The following is a 12,662-nucleotide window of genomic DNA, read 5'->3' as shown; positions in this document are numbered from 1 at the left end:
CAATCCTAACTACATGTTATGGAAAAAAGGATTTTCCTCTTGCCACCACTGCTTCTTAGACCAATCACATTGAATCAGTGTCCTCTGGTTCTCCACCCTTCTACCAATGGGAACAGTTTCTCCCGATTTACTCTGCCCAGATCCAGATTGATTTTGAAAGCCTCAATCAAATCTCCTCTTGATCTTCTCTTCTCCAAGGAGAACACCCCCAGATTGTCCAATCTATCAATTTGCTGAGGTTTATCATCTCTGGAATGCTTCTCATGAATCTTTCCTGCACCATCTCTTCCTCTCCATTCGAAAGTGTGGTTCCTTATATTGGCCCCAAACCCCAGTTGAGGCCAAATGAGGGTTCCATACAGGTTCTTTATAACTTACTTGCTTTTGTACTCAATATCTGTATTTATAAAGCCCAGGATGCCATATGCTTTAACAGCATTCTCAACTGACCCACCACCTTAAATTATTTCTGCACGTACAACACCTCCACAGATCCTGTGACTCCTATTCCCCCTTTAGAAATTGTACCCTTTATTTATATTGCCTCTCCTCATTCTTCCTATAAAAATTAATCACTTCACATTTCTTTGTATTAACTACCACTTGTCTGCCCAGTCCACCAACCTATCAATGTCCTCTTTCAGGTTATCACCATCCTCCTCACGGTTCACCATACTTCCAAGTTTTGTGTCATTAGCAAATTTTGAAATGAGCCGTCCATGAAATTCTGGGTATTTAATAGAGATTAAGAAGAGCAATGGCTCTAACATTAACCGCTGGAAATCCCACCACAGATCTTCCTCCAGTGCAAACAAACAACCATTCACCATTACTCTCTGTTCCCTCTCCTTTTTATTCTCTGGGCTTCAAATTTGCTGACAAGCCTGTGATACGGCACTTTATCAAACATTTTGTGGAAACCCATGAAGGCCACAACAATCACGTGAGCCCTTTTCAACCTTCTCTGTTACCTCATCAAAACACTCAAACACGTTTGTTAAAACACAATTTGTCCTCAACAAATTCATGCTGGCTTTCCTTAGTTAAATCATATTTGTTCAAGTGACTGTTCATTTAGTCTCACATTATCATTTCTAAAAAGCTTTCCCACCAGGAGGGTAAACTGGTTGGACTGCAGTTGTTGGGCTTATCTGACACCCTTCTTTGAACAAAGATATAACATTTGCAATTCTGCAGTCCTCTCAGACCACTCCTGTATCAAAGGAGAATCAGAAGATTACAGCCCTTCAGCCTTCCAAGCCTGTACTGGTCATGACACCAACCTTTGCCAAAATCCTCAGCCCTTCCTTGTGCCGTATCATTCCATACCCATCCTATCCATGTGTTTGTCAAGATGTCTTTTGAACGCCGTTAATGTATCTGCTTCCACAACCGCCCGTGGCAACGCATTCCAGGCACTCACCACCCACTGCGTAAACAAACTGCCTCGCACATTTCCTCTAAAGTTTGCCCCATCGGCCATAAACCTATGCCCCCTGGCAACTGACCTCTCCACCCTGGGAAAGAATGCCTGCCCATCCACTCTATCAAAGCCCCTCATAATTACCATTGGGAACATGGTGGTGAGCCCACTTTTTCAACCACTGTAGTCCACGTGGTGTAGGTACCACACCCACAGTGCTGTTAGAAGGGAGCTCCAGGATTTTGATCCAGCAACAAGAAAGGAATGGCAAGTCAGGGTGATCCATGGTTTTGAGGGAACGTGCAGATGGTGACCATTCATATGTATCTGTTACCCTCGTCCTTCTAGGTGGTAGAGATCACAGGTTTGGAAGCTGCTGTCGAAGGAGCCTTGGGGAATTCATGAAGTGAATCCTGTAGATGGCTGAAGTGAATCCTGTAGATGGCTGAAGTGAATCCTGTAGATGGTACATACTACTCCCACTACGGCCACTCTGTGTCAGTGCTGGTGGGAATGGATGTTGAGGATGGTGGATAGGGTGCCAATAAAGTAAGCTGCCATGTCCTGGATGGTGTTAAGCTTCTCAAGTTGTTGGAACAACCAGGCACGGTAGATTATTCCATTACACTCCGGACTTGGGCCTTGAAAATGGCGGACAGGCTTTGGAAAGTCAGGAGATGAGTTACACGCCACAGGATTCCGAATCTCTGACCTGCTCTTGTAGCCGCCGTATTTATATAGCCAGTCAGTTCAGTTTCTAGTCAATGGTAACCTCCAGCGTGTTGATAGTGGGGGATCAACGATGGTAATGGAATGATTAGATTCTCTCTTGTTGGAGGTGGCCATTGTCTGGCACTTGTTTGGAAAGAATATTAATTGCCATTTGTCAGCCCAAGCTGGATATTGTCCAGGTCTTGCTGCATTTGGACATTGATCCCTTCAGTATCTGAGGAGTCGTGAATGATGAACATAGTACAGGCCCTTCGTTGATTGCACAGTGCTGTACAGTTCTATGTTCTATGTAACAGCGAACATCCCCACATCTGACCTAACGATGGAAAGAAGGTCATTGATGAAACAGGTGAAGATGGTTGGGCCTAGGACACATCCCTGAGGAACTCCTGGTGAGTTGAGATGATTGACCTTCAGCCACCACAACCATCTTCATTTGTGCCAAGTATGACTTCAACCAGTGGAGGAATTTGCCCTCAATTCCCATTGACTTTGGTTTTACAATTTGGCATGACCAATCTACATAATCTGCACATTTTTCTGGACTGTGGGAGGAAACCGGAGCACCCAGAGGTACCCCACGCAGTCACAGAGCTCGGATTCGATCCTGACTCCCCAGAGCCGTGAGGTAGCAGTGCAAACTACTGTGTCACGTGCCGCACATCTCACTGCACCTCTGGAATTCAGCTCTTTTGTCCATGGTTGAACCAAGGCTGTAATGGGGTCAGGAGCTGAGTGACCCTGGCAGAACCCAAACGGAGCGTCAATGATTGGATTATTGCGAAGCAAGTGCTCTTTGATAGCAATGTTGATGTGGTGTTGCTCTTGGGAGTGCTGACCATGAACACAACAGACCAAATGATCTCCTATGCTGTAACCATTATATGGACTATAGTAAAATGTTAAAAAACACAGAAATATGGACACATTAAAATGATAAAACAACACTGAACAAATATTTTTTACAATTAACATGCAATTTAGGGTTAATATTGTCAGTTTATTAAATAGAAATATAAAATATAAATTATATAAAAACGGCAAACCTCTTCACAAAGACAAATTGCCGCATTAGTAAGAGAACACAGCCCATCTGGAGTCTTCTTGAGCTCTTGATTCTGTAGATTATCTACATATGTATTCTAAAAGTTAAAACAGATCAAATAATCAGCATTTTCACAGAATTACAGAATCCTTAGTGCCGAAGGAGGCTATTCGGCCATATGAGTCTGCACTGGCTCTCTGAAAGGTCATTCTATCTAACCATTTTTCCCCTGCCTTATCCCCATAACCTTGCACATTTTCTTTTTTCAGATGGCAATCTAATTCCCTTTTTAAACTGCATCTTCACCCTCTCAGGAAGTCCATTCCAGACTTCAACCACCCACCAGGTGAAAAGAAATTCCTCGTCATTTCCACTCCTTTTGCCCATTATTTTGAATATGTTTCCTTCAGTTCTTGATGTACTCGAGAGGGAACCATTTCTCGCTATTTGCCCTATCCATACCCTCAAGAGCTTGAATATCTATACTAAGTCTCCTCCAGCCTTCTTTTCACCTAGCCAAACAGACCTAACTTCTCCAATGTGTCCTCACAGCTACAGTTGCTTATCCCTGGAATAATTCTTGTGAAATTTCTCTGTACTCTCTCCAATGCCTTTGCATCCATCCTCGAGTATGGATACCAGAACTTGACACAGTTCTCCACTATCTTTGGCTAATTTCCTTGGAAATGCATTATCATAGAAGTAGACTACGGAAACAGGCAATGCCTTTAAGACACTGTGCAGACTTTCTAGACCCCTCCATTCACCCCCCCCCCCGGGCATGAATTGCAGAGCCAGTCCGCCATTGGCTGCCGGCAGGAGCTGTCAACGGGCTTCCCTGTTGTTCATGCCATCCAGCACCTGGGAGTCCACGGCTGGGGGTCGCTGTCGGCGGGACCAGAAGATCCTGCTGGCAGGAACAGCCGGAAAATCCCGCTTTCTGAATTAGCAAGGAAAGTTTAGTGTAAATGATTAATTTGAATTACAGGGAGATTTGCGTGAGTGATCAGGTTTTCCCGTTAAATAAACAAAAACATATTTTAAGTTGCATTTTCCATTTCAAAACTATTAAGCTACTTAAATTCAATGGGGAAAGAGAGGCACAAAAGGAAAGATGGAAGAACAGTACAAAGGAATATCAGCAGCGATGAATAAATGATAAAATGGAATCAAAGTGCTTCTCTCCTCATCTTTCCCTCCCCTTGTTGACTAGAATATGGTCAATATATCTACTTTATAATGCATTAAGAAGCTTTGATGATTCAGTCTAGTGTTATTACAAAATCACAATTCAAATATGACAAATTACTTTTTTTTAATTTAGCGCTGAGATATTTATTTGGTTACATTCAAATGATTAACTGGTTTATTTTTCAAAATGGAAAACACAAGTTCATGTTATCAGCTGCAGCCTACACTCTGAATTGAAAGTTCCTTAATTTGAATTATTTGTTAATTTGATTGGGAATGGTGTAGGGGAGGGGAACTTCTATATAGCCCACTTAAATTCCTTATTTGAATTATTGGGAATTCTTTGAAACAAAAGTCAACTGTTGAATAGGAACAGACTGTAAATATAAAGAGAGGGAGAGTTTGATACCAGGCTAGTACCATTAAATTTGAATTTAATACACTGCTGTCATATTATGGTCTTGGTTTGAATTAATTTGGTTTTCAGTTTTTCCAAAGGCTATTCACCATATAAACAGTTTATATATAATCTTCTGATACAATGTTGGGAGGAACATAACAAATTAAGTGTGGGAGAACAATAACTTTTGCAACCAAAAGAGAAAATGCTGGAAAATCTCAGCAAGTCTGCCATCATCTGTAAGGAGAGAAAAGAATTAACATTTCAAGTCCAGATGATCCTTTGTCAAAGTATTTTCTCTTTTGGTTTCAGATTCCAATATCCGCAGTAATTTGCTTTTCATAAATTTTGCAATCAAGACAATAAAATAGCATATCCAGTATTCACATGTTAAGCAATCCATTGAAAAACAAAATCCATCTCTGGTAAATCAAACTCACTGAAGAATGTTTCAGTTGCTCCAATGATTTTAAAAAACAATCGTATCCAATCATTCCTTCATTTTCTGGTGCAAAAGATGCATTACCAGCAGCTGCGGAAGCAGCTAATGCTACTTCAATCCATTCAAGTAGGAACTTCAAAGACCCACGCTGTACTGCAAGACCCAATAGTAGCTCTGAAGCCATCCTTCGGCCCGGATTGTCAGCTCCAGAACTAGGCATGGTCATCTTCTTTAAAAATGTAGTTACTTGTGAGAGGCAGTCCAAACCAACTTGCGGGATTTTATTTTCATTTGCTAGAGAAAGTGGAGGTAGAGAATTGATAATTGTGCAGGCTGTGCACAAAACATCATTGCACAGGCTCAAGCTTGGATCTAACTTTGATTGTTGCCAGTTTTGCTGAATTAGTGCAAAGAGTAGACTTAGGCCAGTCTTCACTCCCATCTCAATTAGAACATCAGTACCAGATTTTATTCTCGTACTCCTGGCCAGTGCATCTCCCAGATCTAATCTGCTGTCAGAACTCTGCCTTTGTATTTGACGCCCCGGTCTGAACCGATCATGATATTTGTTAGAGAGTGCGTGGAATATTCTCTGAAGTGACAATAATCGCATGTGTAAGGCAACAGCAAAAGGTGAATTTCCAAAAACTGTCCTGGCCAAATTCTGTTGGCTGTTGAGTAGTGCAGAGAGATACTGCTCACGTTCTTCCACAGCTGAAGACTCAAGTTCAAAATCTGGCAACCGAGGACCGATCAGATGTTGGGCCTGCTGAGATATCCCGACCACTTCTTTGTTATGGAGTAGTTTTTCATATAATGCAGAGGCACCTTCCCTTGTGGCTGTAGATTCACTGTCTTCCACAGCCCAGGGACTATTCAGGTGTTCAAGCCATTTGAGTGTTACATTTGTGGGGCATGTAACCATTTTATAATGTTGAATCTGGAAAAAAGAAAAAAAATACACATAAGTCTTTTGGGTATTATTACCACCAGATTTTACTCGCCTGTAGACTACGATTTGGCACCCTTTAAAATTATCCTTGCAAGCTAAATCAAAGGCTGAAAAAAGTAAAATTAATTTAACTGCATTTTTGTTTACTTAAAATTTACAAAGCAGAAAAAGGTCATCCTGCCCAAATCATCTATACCAGTGTTTATGCACCACCCAAGCCTCCTTGATCATAAGAAATATGAGGAGTACACCATTTAGTCACCAAGCCTGCTTGGCCATTCAGTATGATGGCTGACCTGATAATGCGTTTTTTCCACTTTCCTGCCTGCCTCAATACCTTCAATTGCCTTATCAATCAAAAATCTGTCTAACACAGCTTTGAAGCCTCTCAATATCTACCATCAAGTCTCCTTAGAAACTTATATGATTAATTATTCTAAACTCCAATGATCTTGGGTTCAAACTTTCCTCATAAGAAAACCCCTTTGTCCCAGAAGTCATTCCACTAAACTTTCCAATACAACTACATACCTCAAGTAAACAAAACAGAACTGTCCACAGTACTCCAGGTGCAATCTCACCAGTGCCCTATACAACTGTAGCAAGACGTCCTTACTTTTATACCCCTTGCACTAAGATAGATGTCAGATACAAAATTCAATTGAGAACCAGGCTGAATATTGGCAGTATAGAGGTAAGTGAAAAAGCAAATAAAAGCAAAGAGGGAGTTGAAAAGAGAATCCCAAAGTTTTCTATACACATATAAATAGTAAAAGGGTGGTAAAAGGACAAATAGGTCGGATTCGGGACCAAAAAGGGGATTAACCAGCAGAGGCAGAGGGCATAGCTGATATTAAATTACTACTTTGCATCTGTCTTTATTAAGGAAGAGGATGATACCCAGGCCATGACAAAAGAGGAGGCAATTCAGATACAAGAAAGGTTTAAAATTAATATTGAGGTGGTATTGAATAGGCTTATGGGACTTAAAAAGTGATAAGGCACCAAGACCGGTTAAGATGCATCAAACGATCCTAAAGAAAGAGTGTGGAAATTGCAGAGGCATTGGCCACGATTTTTCAGTCTTCCTTAGAATCAGGGATCTTGCCAGCTGATGAGATTTGCAAATGTTTCACCCTTGTTCAAAAAAGCAAATACAGGACAGTCAGTTTAATTTTGCTGATGGGGAAACAATAATCCAGGATAAAATTAATAATCACATGGGCAAATGTTAAGGAAAGCCAGCATGGATTTCTTAAGGAAAAATCATGTTTAATTAACATACTGGAATTTTTTGAAGAGGTAACAGAGAGAGTTGATGGGGGCAATGTTGTGGATATGGTGCACATGGACTTCCAAAAGGCATTTGATACCGTACCACACAAGAAACTTGCGAACAAAGTTATAGCTCAAAAGAAGCAGTCACAACATGGATACAAAATTAGCTGAGCGACAGGCAATAAATAGTGAGTAGTGGTTAATGGATGTTTTTAGTGCAGGAGAAATATTTCTCGTGGAATCCCCAGCACTCAGTGTCAAGACCCTTGCTTTTCCCGATAAGACAAGAATAGGCCATTCAGCCTATTGTCGAACCTGCTCCACCATACGATACACTGATCATCCACTTCAATGCCTTTCTCCCCAAGTCCCTTTATGTTATAGATGTTTAGAAATGTCAATCGCTGCTTTAAACAAACTCAGTGACTGAACTTGCACAGGCCTCTGAAGTAGAGAATTCCAAAGATTCACAACCCTCCAAGTAAAGACAATCTCCTCACCTTGGTCCAAAGTGACTTCTCCCTCATGTTAAAACTGTTTTCCCTGGTTCTGGGCACCCCAACCAGGGGAAGTGTCTTACTTGCATCTACCCTGTCTATCTCTTTGGTTTCAATGAGATCACCGATCTTTGAATCTCTAGAGAGTACATGCCCAGTTTCCCCAATTGCTCTTCAAAGGACAGTCCTGCCGTCCCGGTACAAGTCGAGTGACCTTTTGTTGCATTATTAGGCAATAATATCCTTCCTAAGGTAAGGGGACCAAACTGCACACAGTACTACAGGTGCGGTCCTACTAAGCTTCTATACAATTGAAGCAGGACGTTGCTATTCCTGTGCTCAAATCCTCTAATGATAAAGGCTAACATTCCATTAGCTTTCCTAATTGCTTGCTGCGCTTGCATGCTCACCTTCAGTGACTTATTGACAAGGTCACCCAGGTCCCTTTGTACATCTACACTTTGTAGTCTCTTACCATTTAAATAGTACGCTGCATATCTGTTCGTCCTACCAAAGTGGATAACCTCATATTTTTCCACATTACTTTCCATCTGCCTTATTCTTGCCCACTTACTAAGTCTGTCCAAATCCACTTGAAGCCACTTTGCACTTTCCTCACAATACACATCCCCACCTAACTTGTGTCTCCCCAAACTTGAAATATTACATTTGGTCCCCACTGCCAAATCATTGATATATATTAGGAACAGCTGGGGTACCAAGTACTGATCTTTGTGTTACCTCACTAGTCACAGCCTGCCAACACGCAAATGACCCGTTTATTCCTATTCTGTTTTCTGCCTGTCAGACAATCCTTAATCCATACCAGTATACTTACTACCTGTGCTTCAATTTTGCTAACCAACGTCCAGTGGGGGGCTTTATTAAAAACCCTCTGAAAATCCAAATATATTGTGTCCACTGACTCACCTTTATCAATTCTGTTAGAAACAACCTCAAAAACATGATTGCACATTCATAAATCCATGTTGACTATGCCCAATCAGGTCATTATTATCCAAATGTCCATTTATCAGATCCTTTAAAATAACTTAAGAGCTTTTCCCTTAATGCTGATGGAAGGCTGACACGTCTGTAGTTCTCTGTTTTCTTCCGCCCACCTTTCTTAAAGAGTGAGGTGACATTTGCTACCTTCCAATCTGTAGGAACCATTCAAGAATCTATACAATTTTGAAGATGGACACCAATGCATCCACTATCTCGATAGCTACCTCTTTGAACACTATGGAATGTAGAATATCATGTCCAGGTGATTTATCAACCTTCAGTCCCATTAATTTCTCCAACTCATCTTCTTACAAATGCTAATTTCCTTCAATTCCTCACTATCCTCAATCCCGAAGATCTCTAATTCTGGAAGATTTATTGTGTCTTACTGAGTGAAGACAGACATAAAGTAATCATTTAGCTTCTCTGCCATTTCCTATTCCCCATTATAAATTCTGTTACTTCTGTCTGTAATTGGATGACTTTCTTTTTGGGTTTTTGTGCCTTGAAGGAGTGTAAACGAGTTAACAATTATTTAAAGACGACTTCCGATGGCGACTATGGTATAAGTCGTCGCACACAGGACAGCTCCTGCATAAAGGCACAGTAAAGAGCTCTTTGTACCTGAAAACAGGAGTAACTTCAACGGTGAAGTGTAGCTGACGGTTGGAGAAGTCCCCCCCACCCCTCCCCTCCCCTCCCAGGTGTGGCATGTCTGCTGGTTAACAAAGCAGGCAGAAGGATCAGGTTTGCTGACGATACGACCATAGTGGGCCGGATCTCGAATAACGATGAGTCAGAATGCAGGAGGGAGATTGAGAACCTAGTGGAGTGGTGCAGTGACAACAATTTCTCCCTCAATGCCAGCAAAACTAAAGAGCTGGTCATTGACTTCAGGAAGCAAAGTACTGTACACACCCCTGTCAGCATCAACGGGGCCGAGGTGGAGATGGTTAGCAGTTTTAAATTCCTAGTGGTGCACATCTCCAAAAATCTGTCCTGGTCCACCCACGTCGACCCTACTACCAAGAAAGCACAACAATGCCTATACTTCCTCAGGAAGCGAAGGAAATTTGGCATGTCCACGTTAACCCTTACCAACTTTTACAGATGCACCACAGAAAGCATCCTATCTAGCTGCATCACAGCCTGGTATGGCAACTGCTTGGCCCAGGACCGCAAGAAACTTCAGCGAGTCATGAACACTGCCCAGTCCATCACACAAACCTGCCTCCCATCCATTGACTCCATCTACACCTCCCGCTGCCTGGGGAAAGCGGGCAGAATAATCAAAGACCCCTCCCACCTGGCTTATTCACTCTTCCAACTTCTTCCATCGGGCAGGGGATACAGAAGTCTGAGAACACGCACAAACAGACTCAAAAACAGCTTCTTCCCCGCTGTTACCAGACTCCTAAATGACCCTCTTATGGACTTACCTCAATAACACTACACCCTGTATGCTTCATCCGATGCCAGTGCTTATGTAGTTACATTGTATACCTTGTGTTGCCCTATTATGTATTTTCTTTTATTCCCTTTTCTTCCCATGTACTTAATGATCTGTTGAGCTGCTCACAGAAAAATACTTTTCACTGTACCTCGGTACACATGACAATAAACAAATCCAATCCAATCCAAAGGGAAAGGCCAAGCCAAGGAGTTGGAAGAGACCTGTGGCGCAGCAGCTATTGGAAAGATGTATGTAAAAGGACAGCTGTCCACCCCTCCTGCTGCCTGTGACAGTGTTGTTTCTATTTTATTTGTTTTTGGCGGAGGCAACCAGTGATCCGAGACGTGTCTTTGTTTGGGTGGGGGAGGAGGAGGTTCGAGGGAAGCCATCTTGGATGAGCACAGTACAGGGTGAAACTAGAACGGGCAGAGCTAAAAGGGGAGGGTGACGGACAGTAGACAGTAATGGAGGCGTAAGCCCCCAATAAGGCTTATAACATGGAACGTGCGAGAACTCAATTGGATCGGTGAAAAGATCTCGAGTTTTTGCGCACCTCAGAAGTTTAAAAGGTGGAGGTGGTCTTTCTCCAGGAGATGCAACTCCACTTGAAGGACCAGGTTAGGTTCAGAAAAGGATGGGTGGGTCATATTTTTCACGCGGGTTTGACTCAAAGCCGCAGGGTTTCCATCTTGATGATCAAGGAGATTGGGTTTGTGAGTGTGAAGTGAGGGAGATATGTGATGGTGAGCGGGGTATTGGAGGTGACGCCGGTGGGGTTGGTGAATGTATATGCACCAAATTGGGACGATGTAGGGTTTATGACAGGGTTGCTGGAGGCGATCCATAATAATAACCTTTACTAGTGTCACAAGTAGGCTTATATTAACACTGCAATGAAGTTAATGTGAAAATCCCCTAGTCGCCACGCTCCAGCGGCTATTCGGATACACAGAGGGAGAATTCATAATGTCCAATTCACCTAACAAGCACGTCTTTCAGGACTTGTGCGAGGAAACCGGAGCACCCAAAGGAAACCCACGCAGACACGGGGAGAATGTGCAGGCTCCGCACAGACAGTGACCCAAGCCGGGAATCAAACCATGAACCGTGGCGCTGTGAAGCAACAGTGCTAACCACTGTGCAACCATGTTCGTGGCATGGGTGCGCCTGTTAGAGGTTGCACCGATGGCGAGCATACGGACCAACGATAAGGTCTCACAAAATTTTGGGTTACTCAGGGGAACAAGGCAGCGGTGCCTGCTGTGGCCACTGATGTTCACACTAGCTATAGAGCCTCTGGCTTAGTGGGCCGACAGAGTTGCAAGGCAGTACGAGTGGGAGTAGGGAGCATTGGGTGTTGCTATATGCGGACGACCTGTTACTGTATGTGTCAGACCCACTGGAGAGCATGGAGAGGATTATAGGCCTATTAAGGAAGCATTCTCAGGATACAAGATGAACGTAGGGAAAAGTAGTGTGCCCAGTGAACGAGTTGGGTTGGAGAGCCAACCTAGGGGAGTTACCATTTAAAGTAGCCAGAGACTGATTCAAAATGTGGGGATTCAGGTCACGAGAGTGGGCGACGCTGCGTAAATGGAATTTAACAAAGCTGGTGGAGGAGGTCAGGTAGGATCTGACTCTGGCAGGGAGGTCTAAGTGGTGAAGGTAAATGTCCTGCCAAGGTTTATATTCATATTCCAGACGCTTAACATTTTTGTAGCAACGATCTTTTTCCAGAAGCTGGATACAATTATCTCAGAGATTGTGTGGGCAGGGAAGGTACCAAGGGTAAAGATAATAATAATAATAGCTTATTGTCACAAGTTGGCTTCAGTGAAGTTAGTGAAAAGCCCCTAGTCGCCACATTCCGACGCCTGTTCGGGGAGGCCAGTACGGAAAGAGGACCCTGTTACAGAGGCAGAGACAGAAGGCGGGGGTTGGCATTGCCAAACCTGCTGCATTATTATTGGGTGGCGAACATGGAGAAGGTGAGGCTGTGGTGGGAAGGAGAGGGGGCAGAATGGGTTAGGATGGAGGAAGAATCTTGTAGGGGGTCCAGCATGCAGGCTATGGCGACAGTGGCGTTGCCACTGGCACCAAGGAAATACACAAAGAGCTCAGTGGTGCAATACATAGTGACGGTCTGCAACCAGTTGAGGAGGCATTTTAGGATAGAGTGGATGTCTGTGTGAACGCCGCTGTGCGAGAACCACGGATTTGAACTGGGGGGTGGACAGATGG

At 43.1% G+C, this 12,662-nt stretch overlaps 1 protein-coding gene across 3 annotated transcripts in view; it reads right to left on the bottom strand.

The window, feature by feature from the left end:
• Positions 1 to 12,662, bottom strand: part of LOC140409077 (probable E3 ubiquitin-protein ligase HERC1) — a 701,933-nt gene that overhangs the window by 644,764 nt on the left and 44,507 nt on the right. For all 3 annotated transcript variants that reach the window (XM_072497165.1, XM_072497164.1, XM_072497166.1), the window contains exons 2-3: positions 5,232 to 6,173; positions 3,202 to 3,297 (exon numbers count right to left, since the gene is read on the bottom strand). In XM_072497165.1, the coding sequence (XP_072353266.1) occupies positions 3,202 to 3,297; positions 5,232 to 6,158 (1,023 nt within the window). In that variant the 5' untranslated portion in view covers positions 6,159 to 6,173. The remainder of the gene's footprint in view (positions 1 to 3,201; positions 3,298 to 5,231; positions 6,174 to 12,662) is intronic.

The sequence above is a fragment of the Scyliorhinus torazame genome, chromosome 3, assembly GCF_047496885.1.
Source record: "Scyliorhinus torazame isolate Kashiwa2021f chromosome 3, sScyTor2.1, whole genome shotgun sequence".
In the NCBI taxonomy this organism is placed as follows: domain Eukaryota; kingdom Metazoa; phylum Chordata; class Chondrichthyes; order Carcharhiniformes; family Scyliorhinidae; genus Scyliorhinus; species Scyliorhinus torazame.
The sequence above is the reverse complement of the archived record's forward strand: the minus strand, read 5'-3'. Positions and strand labels throughout refer to the sequence as shown.